The sequence below is a fragment of the Enhydra lutris genome, unplaced genomic scaffold, assembly GCF_002288905.1.
Source record: "Enhydra lutris kenyoni isolate GAN:26980312 unplaced genomic scaffold, ASM228890v2 scaffoldscaffold48, whole genome shotgun sequence".
NCBI lineage: Eukaryota > Metazoa > Chordata > Mammalia > Carnivora > Mustelidae > Enhydra > Enhydra lutris.
The window spans coordinates 16,773,647-16,797,239 of NW_019154132.1; the positions used below are offsets into that span (position 1 = coordinate 16,773,647).

The 23,593-nt window shown below is 36.6% G+C and overlaps 1 protein-coding gene across 5 annotated transcripts in view; it reads right to left on the minus strand.

Annotated features, from left to right (window-relative positions):
* The window catches only part of LOC111156648 (nucleoporin 153), a 68,681-nt gene that overhangs the window by 33,699 nt on the left and 11,389 nt on the right, over positions 1-23,593 (minus strand). For 4 of the 5 annotated variants that reach the window (XM_022517662.1, XM_022517664.1, XM_022517666.1 and 1 more), the window contains exons 2-9: positions 20,536-20,761; positions 10,664-10,912; positions 10,411-10,550; positions 10,199-10,327; positions 5,469-5,585; positions 5,333-5,377; positions 5,166-5,222; positions 3,059-3,202 (exon numbers count right to left, since the gene is read on the minus strand). In XM_022517662.1, the coding sequence (XP_022373370.1) occupies positions 3,059-3,202; positions 5,166-5,222; positions 5,333-5,377; positions 5,469-5,585; positions 10,199-10,327; positions 10,411-10,550; positions 10,664-10,912; positions 20,536-20,761 (1,107 nt within the window). The remainder of the gene's footprint in view (positions 1-3,058; positions 3,203-5,165; positions 5,223-5,332; positions 5,378-5,468; positions 5,586-10,198; positions 10,328-10,410; positions 10,551-10,663; positions 10,913-20,535; positions 20,762-23,593) is intronic. The other variant, XM_022517663.1, reaches the window with a different exon arrangement.

Consider the following 23,593-nt stretch of genomic DNA (forward strand, 5'->3'; position numbering starts at 1 on the left):
TGACATTTTTTATTTGAGAGCAAGAGAGAGAGAGAGGAGGGGGAGGGGTAGAGGGAAAGAACCTCAGGCAGACCCACTGCTGGTTGCAGAGCACCACTAATGGCTCCATCCCACGAAGCCGAGGATCACGACTTGAGCCGAAACCAAGAGTTGGATACTTAATTGACTGAACCACTCAGATACCTCGAGCCTTGATTCTTTTATATCAAAAGCAACTAAGTGTTCAAAAACTGAAGGGAAATACAAAAAGGACACAGGAGCCAGTTCAAAGGCCAAATGGCACAAATATGAACATCATAATAATACCAATAAAGAACTATCATCTATAGAATGTGAGAAATAAGGCTGACTTAAAAAAACACATACACAGACAGGCACATAAATGAGAAAAAAGAAAAACTTCTCCTCCAGGAGGATGTCAACTAATAAATGTAGAAAGAATGGGGGAGTTAGAAAACCACCCTTTGGCAATCTATAAACAAGAGATTTAGGCAAAAATCACCAATAATATTAACTACTAAAAGGATATTTATCCTTTCAAAGTTATCTACCCACAATATACCTATTAATTACAAAAGATTAAAAAAAAATAGTAACTTTACACTGGAGAAATCCTACTACCACCACCTTAATAGTAACACTGCCAGTGCTGAGATCGACTGAGAGCACGTGCTTCTTGAGAGGACAGGCTGAGAAGAGCTCAGCATCTATTCTTTGATATTATTACCAAAAGTACGTAACTGGGGGACCTCTGGGCGGCTCAGCTTGTTAAGCACCTGACTCTTGGTTTCAGCTCATGTCATGATCTCAGGGTCATTGAGATCAAACCCCACGTCAAGCTCCGCACTCAGTGTGTAGTCTGCTTGAGATTCTCTCCCTCTCCCTCGGCCCCTCCTCATGCTTGCATACACTCTAAAATAAAAAATAAAATAAAAAGGATGTAACTGCAATCTAATTATGAGGAAACATTACACATTCTGCAGGACATTCTACACAGTAACTTATTTGTACTTTAGAAATACCAATGTTACGAAATACAAAAAACAAACTAAAAACCCTAAGGAACTGTTCTAGACTAAAGGAGATGAAGAGATATGAAAACTAAATGCAGGGGTACGTCGGGGGCTCAGTGGGTTATGCATCTGCCTTTACCTCAGGTCATGATCCCAGAGTCCTGGGATCAAGCCCCACGTTAGGGTCCCTGCTCATCTCCGAGTATGCTTGTCCCTCCCTCTGCCCTGCTCATGCTCTCTCTCTCTCTCTGTCTCTCAAATTAAAAAAAAAAAAAAAAAAAAGTTTATTTTCTAAGAAAAGAAAGAAGGAAGGAAAGAAAAAGAAAAAAAGGAAGAAAGAAAACTAAATGCATACATAATCTTGAATTTTTTTCCTCTGGGACACTAGCAACATCTAAATAAAATCTGTACATTAGATAATAGTATTGTAAAATATTAAGTTCCTGGTTTTGATAATTATTCTGTATTTATTACATTAAGGGAATTTCCTATCTCTAAGAAATACACAGTAAAGGAAGAACAAATATAGTAAACCGTGAAGTCTTAAAATTGTTCTTACAGAGTCTGTAAGTTCAAAATTATATTCAAAACATTTTTAAAATTTTAATACAGCAAATATGACAAAGTGTTAATGACTGGTGAATGCAGGAGTAATGGGTAAACACTGTACTATTCTCTCAACTTCAGTTTGAAAATTTTTAATAAATTAGGTTATGAAGACCAAATGAAACTAAAGATAAGTAAAGGCATAAACATAAGATACTATGTAAATACAATAAATATAAAAAATACACTCTAGCTAAATAGCCCAAGAAAACAAACCCAAACACAGGACATTTTAGGTAACTGTCCTGGTCTCTTCAAAAGCCAATTTTGCCTAGCAATTCCACTCTTAGGTACGAACCCCAGAAAAATGACAACACAGGACTACAGAATACCTGTAGACAAACATTCACAGCAGTGTTATTCATTACAGTCAAAAAATAAAAAGAACCCAAAAAAATAAATAAATAAATAAATAAATAAATAAAAAGAACCCAAGGTCCCTCAACTGAAGTAAGGATAAACAAAATCTAGTATATCCAAACAAGGAAGTATTATTCAGCCACATAAAAAGGAATAAAGTTCTGATGACACGGATGAACCTTTGAAACATTATGCTGAGTGAAATCAGTCAGTCACAAAGGACCACATATTTTAAAACTCCACTTATACAAAATGTCCGGAAGAAGCAAATCCAGAGAGACACATCAGTGGTTGCTTAGGGCTGGCAAGGAGGGGGTGGGGAGTGACTACGAACAGGTGTAGATTTGGGGAGGGGAGGGAGAACGGGGAGGACAAGGGTCTAAAATCGGCTGTTCTGATGACTGAACAACTCTGAATATACTAAAAACCACTGCACCACGGTACTCTTCAAACAGGTGAATGGTACAGTATGTGAATCGCATCTCAATAAAACAGTTATTTTAAAACAAAAACAATGTGGTGAGGGTCAAGGCCTGAGATCTAGAAAGACAAAACCAGAGCAATGTGTGAAATCTGCTTAGCTTCTGATTCAAAAAACTATAAACAACACTGGAGTGTGGTCTACATATTATATAATATTAGGAAGGAACGGACATCAATTTCTTCAGATATGATAAATATAGAAAAACTATATATGATAAATATAGAAAAAAAGATTTATCATATCTTCAGATATGATAAATACGGGAAATGCGCATCACAGTACTTTTAGGGATGAACAGATATAGGACATTTTATTTTTAAACAGTTCAACAATAATCCAAACAAAACACACAGATAAAGCAATTCTGAGCAAAATTATTTCATCTAAATCATAAGTACATAATAGTGTTACTAGTAAATACTAACTTCGGATTTGATCAAGGTGCTAGCCATCTGAAAGGCATACCATTTGTAGTCACTAACACACAAACTTTTGCATTATCTAGTTGCTACACTGCAATGGTAGAGTACTTGTATCTTATTCTTACTCATTTTAATCAATATTCAAAGACGAGTGAAAATAAACACATACTCACACTGTGCTTTTTATCTATTCTTTGATTAGTCTTCCTTAATTCACCAGACGGGGTCAGAGATGGTTTAAAATAAACAGTTCGATTTGCTATGGAAACTGGCTTTGGGGTCATGAGTCTCTGAACAGGAGGATACGGAGAGTCCACCTAATAGGTAATCAGAAATCAAAGACAAACCTTTATTTTCAAATATGTATCAGCACATATCTAAAACTTATCAGGCAATAGCTAATGTCACCTAGAGACTACAAGTACTTCTTAGAGAAATACCCAGAGAATGCAAACAAACACTAAAAGGAAAAACTGACAGTAACAGAACCAAAGGTATATATATTTATAAACCTATATAAAAAATTCCAAATGGGTTTCACAGACCATTTTTTTCTAGACTGAATGACTTTTCACATACATGTGCACATGCACAAAATGGAAACTATATTCAAAACTGTTCTACAAATCTAAGCTTTCAGTTTGAATTTTGAATACAGAAACTAAAACTGATTTTGCCATGTTTTCCCCAAATTACTTTTTAGATATCCTTCAACTGGAAATAAGATTATTTTTAAACTAGCTATGAAATAGTTGCCCAAAAATGAGCAAACCTCTCTCCAAGTTTGTTTTCCTCTATTATTATTAAAAAACTAAAGCAAAACAGAGTAAAACTCTGTTAAGAATTTCAAATCCTAAAATAAACTGGCATTATTATCTAAGCACACAAGTGTTTTGTCAACAGTCCTTTGCAAAAAGGAAACACAGGAAAAGTCCTATTGGTGTAAGACGACTATAAAGCCAAGAACTTCTACTCTGTCCAAACACTGTGATGCTATGAATACAGTCCTTTCACTCTGAAACAGCTGTGAACAACATTGGTTTCCAAGGCAAAGCCTCTGTATTCTAGCTCTTCCCTAAATCCTCATCACAACTGTGATCTTACAACTCAATGAGAGAGTCTATTCTGCAGACTGCTCTGATCACATCTGTGAAATATGAACTACGATATTATATTCTGGCCTTTATATATCCTAACATCCATTAATAAAATTCTATTGATACTATACTCAACCTTTAATAAAACTTTAATCAATGAAAACTTGTATTACAGCACAGTTTTTTACATTTACTTCTTTTTAAACAACCTGATATAAACCAGGAGTTTGAGAAAAGCAGCTAATGCCATAATTTAATCCTATCACAGCGACTAATAATGGATTCCCTCTTACCTGATTACAAACATCTAGGTAAAAACACAGTGGCCAATAATGGATTCCCTCTTGCCTGATTACAAACACCTAAAAACTGTAAAGCAACACTATTCGCCCAATACCCCTCAATTTTACCCCTTCTCTGCAAAGTTTCAGTGAAAATAATTATAATTTACAATATCTTATACACAGTTCCCACAGTTAAGTCAGAAAACCATGATTCTTGCTATCAGTTACTTCTGGGGGAAACTGGTGCTGCAATAAATGCTTTCACAAATAAGATCTGGGAATCTGCTTTCTCGAAGGATACTTAACTAGCCACAAGTATAACTAACAAAAAATACACCTCTTTAACTCTATTAAGCATTTCATTTTCCCGCAGAGTAACCTCCAAAGCTAATTTTTACCAAATAGAACACAAGAAGTGTTATCAAGATACTAACTTATATTTTGTATTAGTTCCCATACCTTGAAACAGTATTTTGGGCTGACTAATGAAAGATCTAGCAATCTGAAATTCTATTACACACGACAAATTTGACGTGTTTGTTAATGAGGAAAGTTTACAAAGCTAACTATGCTCAATGAGGGATTTAGTTCACTGAACTTCTATGATTACTAAACATTTCATGCACTGTTTACTCCTACTTTTATTTATCGGAAGGTAGACTACCAAGATGCTGAAAACGGAAATGCCAATTAACCAAAAAATTATGACTGAGGATTTACTGCACTTACAGATCTGTACTAAGGCAGGCTCTCATAAGAAGCTACAATGTCCAAGCAAAACAATCTTATCTTTCAAACATGTTCCCTAATGACTATCAAATTCAATTTGTGTATTTACTAACTTAAAAATAAATATAACAAAACTGCTGAAACTTTAATAAATGCAGAAGAAGGTTTACCCTTTCCCTTTTGGCCTGAAAGTCTGCAGTGGTATCTATTCCACTCCTATCCAGAGGCTGAAAAAGTAAAAATACTATTAGAATAAATTGGAAATTTTGAAAAGTATGACTTTCATGACCAATATATAAAAATATATCTCTAAAAGAGGTTTAAAAAGTCAACTTACAGAATTCAAGGGAGAAGAAGCAACAGATGGAATTCTTTTTGCATCCTGTTAATATTGAAACAGTAACAAAATTAAGATTTTTCACGGAACTCAAATTGTCACACACCCGCGTTTAATTGTGATTCTAAAAATTTACCGCTAGCGGGCTTGACATCTTCTCTAAAGACTGCAATATTCGCCGAGCTGTTGAACTGGTCACACCATAGGATTGTGCGCTGAGCTGCTTAGCTTTCATCTGTCTTCTGACTGGTGCCTATAAAGTGAACACTGTATTATTTTTCCGGACCCTTAACTCTAAAGCCCATATTGCAGGAAATGAAAGTATTTACAGAACAGAATGAATATTCAAAGAGAAACGGAATTACTGTGGTAAAAGCAATTTATCTCTGGGTGGTGTCATCAAGCATGAAGTGCAACTTTTTTTCTTTATACCTTTACTGAAAAGCCAATTACTTTTACAGTCAGAAACAAATAAGCACGCACCACACCTACAGATCTGCAGCTATGTTAATTTAAGTAGGAAGAGTGGGATCACTGTTATAAAGTTTCACCATTACCTTGAGCCATTTATCCCTGATATTTACATCAAAGAACACTTCCTGTTCAATCACTATGCCATCACTATGCTGCACACCTAAAAATAACACAACATTGTGGCAACTGTAATTCAATAAAAAATACATAAATAAATGAAAGAGAGAACTAAATTAACAAGAACTATATTAAAATATTACTCTAGGTATTAGTTAATTAAATTCCAAGATAACTAAATGAGGCTACAGTATCTATTGTAAAGGAAATTTAAATTTTTTTAAACTAACTCCTTTTTCAAATTTTGACATAAGAAAAATTTTAAACACTCGGGCTATCTCTTCAGGATCTTTAACCTTCTTAAAATTGGAGTTAAAGGGAAGCCTGGGTGGCTCAGTCGGTTAAGCCTCTGCCTTTGGCTCAGGTCATGATCTCAGCTCTCTGCTCAGCGGGGAGCCTGCTTCCCTCTCTCTCTCTGCTTGCCTGTCTGCCTACTTGTGATCTCTCTCTCTCTCTCAAATAAATAAATCTTAAAAAAATTGGAGTTAAGGAAAACCCCTTATAAAGAATAGATAAGTATCCTTTAATGTGCAAGCAGGGTTTACAAATTCCAATTAAAACAGTTTCTTTGCTCAAGAATCCATTACAACAATCCAATGACCAAGTGACTACCACAAAACAATTTGGCAATGCTTGATATAAAGATATTATCACAATCGAAACATAACGCAGTTTCTACAAATAGCTCATAACATCCGAAAAATTGAGTCATAATACCTTTTTATAAATAATGTTTCTCTGATACCAAACATTTAATGACATTTTCAGAGTAGCTGCAAGTATTCTTTAACAGTTTTATTAAGAACTGGATGCCCATTAAAGACTGCTGAATCTTTGGCAAACACGAGGTCAACATTAAAATCCTCTAGGAAAGGCGCCTGGGTGGCTCAGTGGGCTAAAGCCTCTGCTTTCTGCTCAGGTCATGATCCCAGGGTCCTGGGATCGAGCCCCGCATCGGGCTCTCTGCTCAGCAGGGAGCCTGCTTCCCTTCCTCTCTCTCTCTGCCTGCCTCTCTGCCTACCTGTGATCTCTGTCAAATAAATTTTAAAAAAAAGTTTTTTTTTTTAAATAAAAAATAAATAAATAAATAAATAAAATCCTCTAGGAAATTATGATAGTCTGTCCTGTCACTGGATTCTACTTGCCACGGGCCATTCAAGGCCTCGATTCGCTAATCAATAAAACAGAACTGAGTTAGAGAATCTTTAATGTATCTCCCAGCTCTAACACTCTAGGGAAAGGAGTAATAGACTCATCCCAAATATCAATGATAGAACATTTGGAAGCCTGTGCTGAGAAGGATTTTAAAGGTACGTCACGACTTAGCATTAAAAAGTGTAAGATTCAATGTAAGAAAGGAAGAAATAGCAAGAGTACACTCTGACTTGGCCTATTCTATGAATCATAGGCTTGCATCATCCTACCTTCTACTAAGACGCTTAACGATTGTTTTACCTTAAAAAAATGTTTAAAGGAGTACTATGATCCAGTTAAGCTCTAGAAAAAGCTCCCTGTGTAACTCTAACATTCAGTTAACACTTCCTAAAGTAACAAAATATTGCCCTTCATGAACACTTTCAGAAATAAAACTCCTAATTACTGTTAACTATATACATGAAGTCATCCTCCAATTAGGAAAGCAAGAAACTAAAGACAAAACAAAATCTTGGAGGGCATGTATTGCGTGGAGCACTGCGTGTTGTGCATAAACAATGAATCTTGGAACACTGAAAAAATAAAATTAAATTAAATATATATATATATATATGCTTGTTTCTATCCCATTGCTGTGTTTGTTATGGACTGTCATCTTCACATAGACTCCCTTCTCAAAAAGCCTACACACTGCAAGTATAATTACTTCTCCATCTTTAAAATGTCAAAATCTGTAAAAGCAAGCACAGTAATATACACAACAAAACCATTTTTATGAGCTTCAAAAAACTCTTAAGGGCAAAACACAGAATGGTGGAATTCACCTTGAATTTATTTTTTTAAAAGTTATCAATTTCCACTTGTTCTTTGCTAATACTTATGTAAATACAAGTGATTATGTATATTGACCTTGTCTTCTGTGATCTTGCTAAACTCAATTATAAGTTCTGATAACTTTTTTTTTTTTTTTTATTTCTTGGGCTTGTCTATGTAGCTAAGCACAATGTCTATGCCTTGCATTTCTTCTTCCTGCACTGGCTAGACCTGCAGCATGGCATTAAATATCCTCGTTCTCTTCCTGACCTGATGAGAAGAGTACTCAGTCTTTCACCACTAGTATGATGCTAGCTGAAGATTTTCTATAGATACCCTTTAACAGGCTGAGGAGGTCTCCATTTACTCCCCAGGCTACAGAAAATTTTTATCATGTCTGGACACTGAATTTTGTCAAATGTGTTTTATGCATCTGTGGAGATATTCATGGTTTTTATTCTTTAGTTTGTTTCAGTATCAGAGTAATGCTGCTCTCACAAATACGATGGGAAGGGCGCCCCATTATATGAAAAAGTTTGTGTAGAACTGGTATTCTTTCTTTCTTAAAATATTTGGTAGAATTCACCAAGGAAGTTATCTGAGCCTGAAGTTTTCTTTGCTGGAAGATATCTTAACTACTTTTCAATTTACTCAATAGACTATTTGGGCTATTATATCTCAACTAATATCAAACAACATGAAAACTTAAGTATAAGTCTAACAAAATATGTGCAAGTTCTGTATGATGAATACTACAAAACACTGATAAAAAGAAATTTCAAAAAGACAAGTAAATGGAGAGCCATGCTATGTTCAAGGATTGGGAGATTCAAGTTTATTAAGATGTATATTCTCCCCTAAATTCATCTTTAGATTCAATGCAATCCTAATCAATATTCCAGTAGATTGCAGAAACTGGTAATGTGATTCTAAAATTACGAAAAAGCAAAAGATCTAGGAAACCCAAAAAAACTTGTAAAAGAATAAAGCTGGAGGACTCACATTAGTGATTTCAAGATTACTGTAAGGCTATAGTAATCAAGAGAGTTTCGAGTTGGCCAAAGGATACATAGAAATAGAAAATAATAGAAAGTCAAGAAGCAGAGCCACATATATGGTCAACTGATTTTCAAATAAAGAGGCCAAGGCAAGGGGCGCCTGGGTGGCGCAGTTGTTCAGCGTCTGCCTTCGGCTCAGGTCGTGATCCCAGAATCCTGGGATCAAGCCCCACATCAGGTTCCCTGCTCGGTGGGAAGCCTGCTTCTCCCTCTTCCACTCCCCCTGCTTCTGTTCCCTCTTTCACTGTGTCTCTCTCTGTCAAATAAATAAAAAATTAAAAAAAAAAAAAAAAGAGACCAAGGCAAAGCAATGTAGAATGTATAAACTTTTCAGCAAATGGTACTAGAAAAACTGGACATCCCTTATGTCAAAAAAAAAAAATCTTGATCCCTACCTCCTGACATGATACATGCCAGACAAAAATTAACTCAAAACAGATCAGAAGTCTAAATTAAAACTCAAACTATAAAGCCTCTAGAAAACACAGAAGAAAATCTGTGACCCTAGCTTAGACAAAAATGTCTTACATACTACACTAAAAGCATGAACCATATAAGAAAAAAAAAAAAAAAATACTAAATGCCATCAAAAGTAAAAACCTTCTCTTCAAAAGACTTAAGCCAGGTTTGCACAACATGTATCTAACAAAGGACTTAATAAAGGAATAACATACTCTCAAAACTCATTAATAAGAAAACAACCCTATTAAGTAACAGGCAAGGGGAGCATGGGTTATTCAGCTGGTTGAGTGTCTGACTCTTGATGTTGGCTCAGGACATGGTCTTCGGGTCACATGGGGCTCCCAGCTCAGCTGGCAGTCTGCTTGAGAATCCCTCTCCCCACCCCTTCCCCGTTTCACATGTGATGGAAATGTTTATTCAATACTTTGCAGAGTGGGCACATGACTGTACGTATTCTGTTAAAATTCAATTACTCTAATAAGGGTAAGTTTTACTAAACATAATTTACACCTCAATTTTTTTAAAAAGGAATATTAACTCCTAAATTAATTCCTAAAGCACAGATGCATAGAACACACTCACAAATGTAATGAATAAATATTCACTTGGATCAAAATAATGTTCAGATAGTCCCTAAATAAAAAGAATGTTTCTAACCCACAGTTCTATCACTTTACCAAAAAAAAATAGCCAAACCACAACTCCACTTGAGATCCATGAGTTATTTGTCAATTATTATTATTATTATTATTTTTAAGTTCTCAGTCCTTCTCCCATTCAAACCAACCTGATACGCTGTGTTTCGTAGTTTAGGCTGTCTTACAGCAGCTGCTGCCCCACCATACACTGTTTTTCCAGGATAAAACGGAGAATCTCCAAGTTGACTTGTTTTAAGGATTGAAGAATTCCCAAGTGACTGCACAGAAACACAACAATAAATTATGAGCAATAAACACTCAAAACTGATGTGATTAAATCAAATCCTATTAGTACACTCACAGGGGAAAGTGTTCCAAAGGCAGACAAGTTGAATGCTGGTTTTTTCGAGCTGGTGGCAGTGTGCTGTGAGAGTGAAGGAGTACGTTCAGCCTCTGGGGACCACAGAGGTGGCACTGAAGTGTTCTTTGTAACAGCTATATCTGAAACAAAAATATGCACTGCATTTTAAGAGCACTAATTACAAATGGAAATTACAAGTCAGAAGAAAACCTATCCCACGAAATTTAACTTTACTACCAAATGCCAAGAATACCTTTATCAGAAGCTCTTGAAGAAAAACCACTGGTAGTTGAGATGTTATCATCATCATGCTGAGAGGTAGAATCTTTAATTTCCTTTACAAGGGAAAATCCAGAACTGCCAATTGGGAATGCCGAGGATGTGGAGGGCTGACAGTGCAATGCAGGAGATTCCAACATGGAGAAATTCATATGGCTCCGATGAAGAGAAGGCCTTGTTAATACATCTGGGTAATTTGAAGAAGTACTAGTTGTTGAGGGTTCTTTAAAAAAATATATATACATTATGAATACACAGCTTAGAAAAAGCAATACAGTATCACAACAAATGGAGTCTTAAAAAAAAAAAAACTATATAATAAATATAGGTTCAATGCAAGTCACTGACGCCTCCCATGATAAGCCCAATTTAGGCTATTCTTTAGCCAAACAAGATTTCATCTAACTGCAATGAATTTACTTAACCAAGTATCAAACCATGTTTCAGGGTTCACATACAACTTCTAAAAGTGCATGGTCCTTTTCTTTTCCTTCAATTGGTATTATAAAACTTGCTTGTAAAAAATAAAATTAAAGAAGCTATATAAGAAAGTCATGAAACAAAAAGGATGTTTTCCTCCAGGTACAACCACTATTAAATTTGTGTATCCTCCCAGATATTTTATATGCACACATAAATGTTGTCCCTAATTACATAATCACACAATGCATCCAGTTCTAGGATTTGTTTTTCTGTTTACCAATATAACTGTCTCTATATACAAAGCATTCGCTTTAAAGACCACGTTGTATTTTATCACAGGCACTGACTATGTTTATGTGATTACTTTCCCAATGCTCCATCAAACATATACGCACTGATATCTGCGTACTTTTCAGAATATTCTTTTGGATTAATCCACAGTTCTCTAAAACTATAACAGAAACATGAAATTATTAAACAAATACTCTTAAGCTACTCACAGAAATAGCTGATTCTGTAAGCCCGAGTTGAGCCCCTAGAGCTGCCTGAGTAACCAAGGTATGAGATTCCGTGGGATAAACCGTTACATTGGTACTGCTCTGGGGACTGATCAGAGTGTGTGCTCGTTTCTACTTATGAGACATACTGTGATCTTGTCAAGCTAAACTCCCACAAAGAGCAAATGACAAAGTACATTTCCGCCATCCTAACCCTGGGTATTAACCTTTTTTGATTTCCGTCAATCTACTATGTCAAACGGCATCATCATCTTACTTACACTTACTTAAATGAGAGGGCTACTGAGCATCCTTCTCTATATTCATTGGTCATTTACATTTCTTCTATTAATTGCTTACTGATATAGTCCCTCTTACTAATAAAATAAGTTAAAATCTAATTTTTGATCAGTAAGATCCTGTGATATGATCTGAAATAATTTTTCACCATTGGTTGAACCTATTCGTTTTGTTGATGGGTGTCTTTTACAGTACAGAAAATAACTTGCACCTTGTTTACAAAGACTTTTACCATTCCAAGACTGTAAGAAATTAAAAATTTTACTCATTTTTTTTTGGTACTGCACTGTCACTTTTATTTCAATATAATATAATGTTTAATCTTGAGTCCATCTGGAATCAGTTATGATGTAGTAGTGAAAGAATGCTGAATCATTGTTTTCCAAATGGTTATCCTTCATTGAAGGCTTCATTGTTTTCCAAATGGTTATCCTGTTCATATTCTAAAATAACCTTCTTAAACAAGCTATCTTTTAATCACTGACTGAGAAGCCACCACTACCACAATACTAAGTTCCAAAAAGCTTTTCACTCCTTTCCCCAGTGATATATCTGCACAAGTAGGATAATGTTTGACCTACTCTAACTTTAGAACACATTTAGTAACTGTAAAAGTTACTCCAACCTACCCCCCACATTCCCCTTATTCTTTTTCAGAATCTCTCTATTCATCTTCAGGTATATATTCAAGAACTTCAAAATCATTTTTCAAGTTTACAAAAAGACTCACAGGCTAGAATAACTAGGCCTCCAGACTAGCCCTTCTACTATAATTTAAATAATTATTAAACTAGACAAAATGGACGTCTTTCAGACAATAAAAAACATCACTCAAAAATGGAAACACTCAAAATAAATAGAAAACTCAAAAAGTGAGCCCTATTGCTATCCCACTCTCTACCTAGGTACATTTCCGGACCTGGAAGACAAAACTGGAGTCCAAGCAGAACATGGCAGGCAGAAACCAGAATTAAGGGCACTGGACAGTAGAAAGTAAGTAAGAGTTATTGGTTTTTTTTCCTGTATTAATTTTGTGATTAATTTCTCTTCTACAATTCTCTTAGTCTAACAAGTTTTGTTTTGTTTTGTTTAATCAATTGGCTTAGGTTTTCTGACTATTACTGGCAGGCAAGGATCATTTTGCCTCCTTCTTCCCAATACTTACACATATACAGACATCCTCTATAATTATATCTTTAACATCTAGAAGTAGTAACAATGGACTTCCATTTTATATCTGATTTTAATGGGAATGTTTCTAATGTTTCACATTACATGTGATTGTGGCCTTTGGACGACTAACATGTTATAGAAGAGGTGGAATCCAACTTCTAAATGAAATAAAGAAGAATGGACTTTAAGTTTAAACAAATGCCTATTAAATATCTACCAGAAAGAAAAAAATTGTAAGATCATTTCACCTATAAATATGCTGAATTATATTAAAACCCTCACGATGAATGATTCCTTATATCCCAAGACTAACTCTTCCCAGTAAGAAGATTCTACTGTTCTTTAATGTACTGCTGAACCGCATTTGCTATGCTGTAATTTTCTTCCCAAAAGTAGGTCTTCAAAAATACTTAACGACATAGGCAATACAAAACAATTCTGGATTAGTTTCAGAGTACTATTATGCAAAAAATAAGATGCAGATAAAAACACTTAACTAGGACTAGAAAGAAACATCAACTTAATAAAAGCTATATATGAAAAACTCACAGCTAATATCAAACTCAGTGATGAAAGAGATTTTCCTCTAAAATCAGGAACAAGACAAGGACACCTGCTCTACCGACTTCTATTTAACCAGTACTGGAAGCTCTGGACAGAGTTGTAAGGCAAGCAGAAGAAAGATATCCAAATTGGAAAAGAAGTAAAATATCTCTATTCACAAATGATACAGCTTATATGCAGAAACTCCTAAATATTACACACATACATACATTAACACACACACACACACACACACACACACACACACACACACACACACACACAGAAGTAAAATATCTCTATTCACAAATGATACAGCTTATATGCAGAAACTCCTAAATATTACACACATACATACATTAACACACACACACACACACACACACACACACACACACACACACACACACACGGCCCCCCCCCTCTGCTGGAATAAACAAATTCAGCAAAATAGCAGATTACACAAAAGTGACCTGTTTCTACACACTAACAATGCACATTCTGAAAAGTAAAATAAGAAAACAATTCCAGAGGTGCCGGGGTGGCCTAGTGGGTTAAGGTCTGCCTTCGGCTCAGGTCATGATCCCGGAGACCCAGGATCAAGCCCTGCATTAAACTCCCTGCTCAGTGGGGAGTCTGCTTCTCCCTCAACCCACTCTCCTGCTCTCTCTCAAATAAATAACTAAAAAAAAAAAGAAAAAAAAAAAAAAAGAAAGAAAGAAAAAAGAAAACAAAAAACTCAATTAACAATGGCATCAGAAAGAATAAAACACTTAGAATTTAACCAAAAGAGGGGCGTCTGGGTGGCTCAGTCAGTTAAGCATTTGCCTTTGGCTCTGGTCATGATCCCAGGGTCCTGGGATCGAAACCCATACTGGGCTCCTTGCTCAAAGGAGAGCCTGCTTTTCCCTCTCCCTCCACTGCTCCCCCTGCTTGTGCTGTCTCACTCGCTCTCTTTCTCTGTCAAATAAATAAATAAAATCTTAAAAAAAAAATCACTATTCACGAAAAGCCATATTTTAAAAATCTAATAGAACATTTAAATTGTTTTATATGTAATAATTTCTTATCAAGTTCACTCAAGATAGATACTGGCTGGAGTCCGAAAATCTACTGGTACTGACAGTTAAACCTTTTGGCATTTACACATTATTTCAATTTTTCTGCAGTCAGGATGCACATACATAAAGGCTGAAATGCTTGTTGGGGTATTTAGTATTCTCATTTTGTAGTATACTATACCATGAAACTCTTTTTTACTTATCTCATTCTCTCATCCCTGCATCAGTTTATCCTATAGTATAAAAGCAAGGGGACAATTTTCTAGCTATGGGCAGACACCTGCTAAGTCTAGTCTCCACAGAAACTACAAAGGAAAAAGAAATCTACTATGACCTACATCTGCTTGAAGGCATGATGCCAAAAGCAGTGTTACTTTTTAATACCTACAGGACCTCTTTACCCCCAAACCAAGCCCAAAGACAGTTTGGGCGAATGTGAGTAAATAAGGCAATGTCATCTAGAGATTTCTATCAGCCACAAATGCTCAGTTTCTAAGAATATACCTATAATCACATGGTATCGATTAGACAAAGCAGTCCACAACTTCAATCTACCGCGGACTAGTGTACTAGATAGGCCACTGTGGAGTCTTTCCGAGGCCTGAACTCATAACTAACTCAATGAAACCTGTACATTATTTCAGATTCCACTAACCTAGCAGAAGAAATCCAGACACCCAAAGGCTCACCATCATTAAGATAGTCAACACAACGAAGCACACAGACAGAAAGCTGCAGAGAACAGATTTTAAATGGGCCACAGATTCTATAACTGTTCGTACTGCCCTGTACTATTTGAAGAATGCACAATCCCCTCCAGCTCCAGTTACTATTAATACAAAAGTTACACTGGCAAAATTAATATTGAGTAAACAACATTCAGGACTGCTTTAAGCTTTCCATTATTTTAAGCTTCGAATAATCTGACACCACTTTAAGAGCAGAGAGGTCTAAGTTGTTTTTTGAGAATGCACTGTCAAATTTAAATGTAATGTTTCAGAGTAAACAGTTCTTTCTCTAGTAAGAGCTATATTCATCACACTGGGGAGTTACCAATGGTATTTTAAATCACATATTATGTGATTACAACTACTGAATAATCCAATACCCAGAAAAGAACTATCTGGGACTAAAAGTTTAAGATAAGAGCAGGATTGGGGCAGATGGGTGGCTCAGTTGGTTAAGTGTCTGCGTTTGGCTCAGGTCATGATCCACAACCTCTCACTGGGCTCCCTGCTCAGTCGGGAGACTGCTTTCCCCTCACCCTCTGCCCCTCCCAACACTCATGCTCACTCTCAAATAAATACATAAAATCTTAAAAAAAAAAAAAAAAAAAAGAAAAGAAAAGAAAAGAAAAAGATAGGAGCAGGATTCAGATTTAAGGTAAGAATGAGGTGGGAAATGCTATGAAGTTCCTGAAATTACTATAAAGAAGCAGCTCACAATTTGCTTCTACATAATTAGAGAAGTTAGGGTGAGTAAGTGTGCAAACAGAGAAAACAAGATCAGCCATAAATTGGTTGTGTTTGAAGCCGGGTAATGGGTACGTGGGTGTTTCACTGCACTATCCTCCTTACCTGCGCAGTTTAAAATCTTCCATGGTAATTTTAGACACTAAATCACAAAGGTATGTATACTATACATGTAACAGAAAAGCTATGATAGAACCTTAGTGACATAAGGAATAAAATCCAAGTTGGAAATGACCTCGGCAAACCACCGAATTAATTCCATTATTTTACTGAAAATACAAACACGCGCAAAAAAGAACTTTACAGATATAAAATGAGAAACACTCCATTTATCTCACCCCTGAACTAAATTAAATCTTCAAGATAGTTAATCCTCAAAAGTATGCTCATTAAGATGGAAAATAGTGTCAGTCACTGTGGATACTGGCCGGGGAACACTGGAAGTCTCTAACGAAAGGAGAAGCCAGGGTCCCCCTTAAGTGCCCAGGAAAAAAAATGACATGAAGTCAGTCAGCATAGACCTACTAGATAAAGCCTCAAGGCGGCTGTTGGTAATGTATTTGAAAGAAATCTTTCCAAAGTATAGATAATAGAACTTCCCAAGTTATTCTAACAAAAAATAAGCAAACATTTAAAGACTAAGCCAAACTGAGAATTACTAAGAAAACTTAGGTAAGCCATTTGTCCACACTGGGAATCATTTTTTCAGGCCCACTTCATTCTCACTGGGTTTCACGACAAGCAAATCAGGCAGGAAAAGATGTTACTATATCCACCAAAATTAACAGGCCATACACCCACCTCAATTATTTAGGCAAGACATAGTCAGACAACTTTTATAAGCTAAAACATATAGTGAAAGAAAATAAATATAAAGAAACACATGGAGAGATAAACAGGACTTCATCAAAATTAAAAACTTTTAGGGCACGTGCATGGCTTGGTGGGTTAAGCCTTTGCCTTTGGCTCAGGTCATGGTCTCAGGGTCCTGGGATTGAGTCCCGCATTGCATCCTGCTCTCTGCTCAGCAGGGAGCCTGCTCCCCTCCCCACCCACTTCTCTGCCTACTTGAGATCTCTCTCTCTGTCAAATAAATAAATAAAATCTTTAAAAAAAATTTAAGAACTTTTGTGCTTCAAAGAACACTATCAAGAAAGTAAAAAAGACAATCCACAGAAGGGGGAAAATATTTGTACACCCTACACTGATAAGGGACTTACATCCAGAATATACAAAGACCTCATCCAATTCAACAACAGAAAGACAAATAATCCAATTAAAAATGGAAAAAGGAGATGTGAATAGTTATTTCTCCAAAGATATACAAACAGCCAATGAGCATATGGTAAGATGCTCAGTATTACTGGTCATCATGGAAATGCAAATCAAAACCAGAAGATGCCACTTCAACCCACTAAAAGAGCTATAATAAAAAAATTAAAGGGATGCCTGGCTGGGTCAGCCTGGGCTCTTAATCTCAGGGTCATGAGTTCAAGCCCCATGTTGGGTATAGAGATTACCAAAAAAACACAAAAAATTAACTTTAAAAAAACATTTAGAAATGGAAAAGGTTGGTGAGGATGTAAAGAAATTGTAATCTTCATACACTGTGGGTGGGAAGGCAAGATGATATATCCGCTTTGGAAAACAATTATTCCTCAAAATGTCAGAATTACTATGTGCCCTAGCAATTCTACTCCTAGGTATACACACAAGAGAAAACATAGCCACACAAAACCTTGCACACATGAATATTCAGGCGGCAGTATTCATAATGTTCAAGAAGTGGAAAAACCCAAATGTCCAGTAACTAATGAAGGGATAAACAGAATGGAGTTTTATCCCTACCATGGAATATTGCCTGGCAATAAAAAGAAGCTTGGATGCATGCCACGACCTGGATGAACCTTGAAAACATGCTAAGTGAAGTAAGCCAGTCAACAAAGGACCATATATTCTGTGACTCCATTTATTTGAAATGTCCAGTCTAGGCAAATCTACAGAGAGACAAAGACAAATCAGTGGTTGCCTGGGATGGGGAATGACTACTAATGGGTCTAGGGTTTGGGGGTGATGACAGGGATGGTGATGAAAATGCCCTAAAACGGACTATGGTGATGGTTTAACCACACTGTGAATATATTTAAAACCACTGAATTGAACACTTTATCTTTTTAAATTTTGGAGTATAGGTTCACACACAACATGACATTAGTTTCAGGCGTACAACATACGATTCAACAAGTTTATACATTACGGGATGCTCTCCAGTACAGCTTCCACTTGTCGCCATGTAACACTACAACAACAACACTGACTATATGCTGTGCCTTTCATCCCCATGACTTCTTTTCTCCCTAATTAGAAGCTTATATCTCCAGCCCACCTTCACCTATTTGCCCACCTCCATACACCTCCCCTCTGGCAACCATCAGTTTGTTCACTCTAGTTATCATTCTGATTCTGCTTCCTGTTTGTTTATTCATCTGGTTTTTTTAGATTCCACATGACTGAAATCATATGGCTTTGTCTTTATTTCTCTGACTTATTTAGCTTAGCACAATACCCTCTAGGTCCATGCATGTTGTCGCAAATGGCATGATCTCATCTTTTCTTATGGTCACATACTACTCCTGTGTGTGTGTGTGTGTGTGTGTGTGTGTGTGTTCATTCCACATCTTCCTCACCCATTCTCTATAGATGGACAATCATATTGCTTCCGTAACTTGGCTGTTATAAACAATGCTGTAATAAACACAGCAGTGCATTTATCTTTTTAGATTAGTGTTTTCTTTTTCTTTAAATACCCAGTAGTGGAACTCCTATGGTAATTCTACTTTTAATTTTCTGAGGAACCTCCACCTCCACAATGTTTTCCACAGTGGCTGTACCAATTTACACTCCCACCAACAGTATTCAAGGGTTCCTTTATCTCCAAATTCTTGCCCACACTTATTATTTGTCTTTTTGATTTTAGTCATTCTGACAGGTGTGAGGTGATATCTCATAGTGGTTTTGATTTTCATTTTTCTGATGACTGATATCGAGAATCTTTTCATATGTCTGTTGGCTATCTTTATGTCTTCTTTGGAAAAATGTCTATTCAGATCCTATGTCCATTTTTTAGGCAGAATGTTTGTGGAGTTTTTTGGTGTTGAGTTGCTGAAGTTCTTTATATATTTTGGACATTAACCCCTTACTGGATATATCATTTGCAAATATCTTCTCCCATTCTAGTAGGTTACCTTTTTGGTTTGTTAATGGTTTCCTTCGCTGTGCAAAGGCTTTTTATTTTGATGTAGCCCTAACAGTTTATTTTTGCTTTTGTTTCCCCTGCCTTAGGGGACATAGCTAGAAAAATGTAGCTATGGCCAATGTCAGAGAAATTATTGCCTATGCTCTCTTCTATGATTTTTATGGTTGTAAATCTCACATCTAGATCTTTAATTGACTTTGAGTTTATTTTTGTGTATGGTGTAAGTGGTCCAGTTTCATTCTTTTGCGTTGAACTGCACACTTTAAATGGGTATGTGAAACAGTATTATCTCAATAAAGCTGTAAAAACTATATACAGTGAAATAACAGAAAAATATTTCCAAATATGCCATGTTCATGGATTATCTGAAGCTACTCAATATTTATAAACCCCATCAAAATGCCGTAAGAGGATCCAAAAACGCTCAAGCCATTAAAATGCAGGCTCACTTAATTCTAAGACTAACGAAATGACCAAGCTGAGCGTGCCGCAGAAAGGACAGGAGCCAACTGCGGTTATACTACACCTAAATTCTAGTGTTGGGGGAGGCATTATCACAGTTTCACTGTAAGAGTTCACACTTCTGGGGCGCCTGGGTGGCTCAGTGGGTTGGGCCGCTGCCTTCGGCTCGGGTCATGATCCCAGGTCCTGGGTTCAAGCCCCACATCGGGCTTTCTGCTCGGCGGGGAGCCTGCTTCCTCCTCTCTCTCTGCCTGCCTCTCTGCCTACTTGTGATTTCTGTCAAATAAATAAATGAAATCTTTAAAAAAAAAAAAAAAAAGAGTTCACACTTCTATAGTGTTGCGTTAGTGCCATGACCTATATCAAAACAATTATGAGGATACTGAGGGGAAAACAGACTCTCTTGTCCAAAAAGACACATGACAGTTGATGGTCTGAAAATTCAAAACCCAAGTCTAATCCCAGAGCTTGCATTCCTAACTGATATATCAACCTCCCTTACTAAACAAAAAGCTGATAAATAACTCATTTGAACCTGATCACCCTCCTCTACATAAGTACAGCTTATGTACTACCCAATGAGATTTACTACAGCAAGGCAATGTGAGAAGATTTATGAAAACCTATCACACCTAACAAAATATTCACATGCTACGTACCTTCTGTGTTACTGACTGTTGGCTCAGGAGTGATTCTCCCATCATGAATATTAGAGCTCTCCTCATCAGCATAGACCAGATGATCATCATCTCTGTTTTCTGGCCACTGTGGAACCTCTCTTGTGTCTGACGAGCAGCCACATACATCTTCATTCTTGTTGAAGTATCTTTGTAACCATCCTGGCACAATATTCTTAACAGATTCTGTAACCCTGCTAAGAATGCCCTATTGGAGGAAGAAACACATAAGGCAGTTTTAGAAATTTATCTCTTAAAATATGTACCTAATTACAGAAATCATATCAAGCAAATCATGACTACTTTCAACAAAGTTTCCTAAAGTTCAGTTATCTGAGTTAATGCTGACGTGATGGTATTTTACAAATTCTGTAGACATTACGAAATACCCACTTTCTTCCATACACATACGTCCGTGAGTCAGTAACCGCCCCAAACGGCCTGTGTCCTAACCCTTGAAAACGCCAGCAGACCATCCAATAAGCCATATACTTTTTTCTTTGAATAATAAAATAATGCACTAAAATACTATAATATCAAAGAAAAGGCGTCTCTATTTTGGTTCTAGAATATTAAAAGAAGCAACATTTCCTTTCCAACCAGTGCCCAGCAGAACTCCTACAAAGAAGGGTGGCAAGAAGAAGGGCCTTTCTGCCAACAACAAGATAGTGGCTGGAGAATACGTTACCCACATTCACAAGCACAACCATGGAGTGGGTTTCAGGAAGCATGTGTGCCCCTCAGGCACTCCAAGAGATCCAGAAATTTGCCATAAAGGAGATGGGAACTCCAGATGTACACACTGACACCAGGCTCAAAAAAGCCGTCTGGACCAAAGGAATAAGGAATGTTCCATTCCATACCCATGCACCATTGCCCAGAAAGCTGTAACGGGGATGAAGATTCATCAAACATGCTCTACATGTTGGTTCCCTATGTACCCGTTGCCACTTTCAAAAAAAATCTACTTAATATGGATGAGAACCAATCGCTAATTGTCAAATAAAGACATAAAACTGCAAAAAAAAGCAATATAAATAATACCTTCAACAGCTTCCTTAAGCAATTATTTTATTGCACACTAATACAGAAAAAAACCTGGACAATTAAAAATGAGGTTTTTTAAGACATATTAACAATTAATCCAACATAATAAACTCAATAAATAACCTAAGTTTTTTTGATGGGAAAATTTTGTTACATCACATGTTGTCTGAAGATCCAAGGAATTAATTTTATTATGACAACTGTTAAGGGGAGGGAAAAAATGTGGTACAACTATCAGTGCTCTTAACATTTATTGTAGCTTTGCTATGTGCCAGGCACTGTTCTAAGTAGTTTATACATATTAAATTGAATCCTCACAATAATTTTATGAAATTGATATTAATAATGTCACTTTATGGATGAAGAGAGACAGTGAAGTTTTAAGTAATTTGTCTAAGGTACAAACACAACTACTGTGGTTTACCTAGGGATAGAGTTAAGGGAAAGGCTTTGGGATTGGTAGGATCTAGGAAAAGTTTGAGTACCTCCCTTTACTTTGATTTACTCTAGGTAAAACAGTAACACCCACTCCAACCTGAGAGAACCATAATGAAGACCAAATGAAATAACGTGAAAGCACCTCACAATTTCCAAAAATATAACAGAACCATACGGATAATTTTATTACTAATGAGGAGAAAAAAATAATTAGCAGAAACAAACTGGGGTGAGATAACCAACTTTAGGCAATGATTTCCTTCATAAAGTAGCATTAGTAGCATTTCAAAGAATCACAGGAGGAAAAACATGAATTGACAGGTACAAAAAACAACAGTTAAAAATCAAGACACTGGGGCGCCTGGATGGCTCCGTCGGTTAAGCGTCTGCCTTCGGCTCAGGTCATGATCCCAGGGTCTTGGGATCGAGCCCTGCATCTGGCTCCCTGCTCAGCAGGAAGCCTGCTTCTCTCTCTCCCACTCCCCCTTGCTTGTGTTCCCTCTCTCAATATCTCTCTTTGTCAAATAAATAGATAAAATATTGAAGAAAAAAAAAATCAAGGCAGAATATGTAAATCTACTCCAAAAGCTAACCCAAGACAAAGAGGCCCTTGAAATACCCGGTCAACAGAAAAGATAGAACACACTTCTGATACTGGCACTTGAATAGTATTTTCTCCACTATTTGAAAGGTGTAGGTATCAACTGGGAAATATGTAGTTATTTTTCCACGTATTCTCCGAACAGAAACTTTGAACCAAACTATAGCGATGTGAGCTCTCCAGCAACATAGGAAGCCAGCAGGCCTATAAAAAAGACTCCCTACTGAAAAGCACAAATTCACTGTTCCCCTCCTCAATGCTAATGTTACACAGTATTAGTTCCTCTGGAAAGAAAGATTATATAACTATATCCATAATTTAGTATTCATAAAATATACTTATAATATTCATTACTTTTACTTATTATTTATACTTAAAGATTTATTTACTCCTTCCTATATATTTCAAAAGATTGGAAAGTGCTTACAAGATATAACATTATTTAAATAAGACTTGAAAAAAAGTAACTTGATAGGAAGCAGTAAGTTAGCTAAAGCACGACAGCAAGAATTTAAGGTAAAATAAATTCTTTGGTGAACTTCTAAAGTGTTAGGCTACGAAAAGTATCAGAGATTCCCTGTGATCCCTACTCACTTAAGGGGGCAAGTCCAGGGCACCTGGGTGGCTCAGGTCATGATCCCAGGGTTCTGGGATTGAGCCCCACATGGGGTGGGGGGGCTGCTCAGCAGGGAGTCTGCTTCTCCCTCTCTGTTTGCCTCTTCCCCTTGCTTTCACTTACTTGCTCTCTCTCAAACGAATAAATAAAAAATCTCTAGGGACGCCTAGGTAGCTCAGTCAGTTAAGCGTCTGCCTTTGGCTCAGGTCATGATCCCAGGACCCTGGGATTGAACCCTGCATCAGGCTCCCTGCTCAGAGGGGAGCCAGCTTCTCCCTCTGCCCCTCTCACGGCTTGTGCTTTCTCTCTCTAATAAATAAATCTTTAAAAAAAAAAAA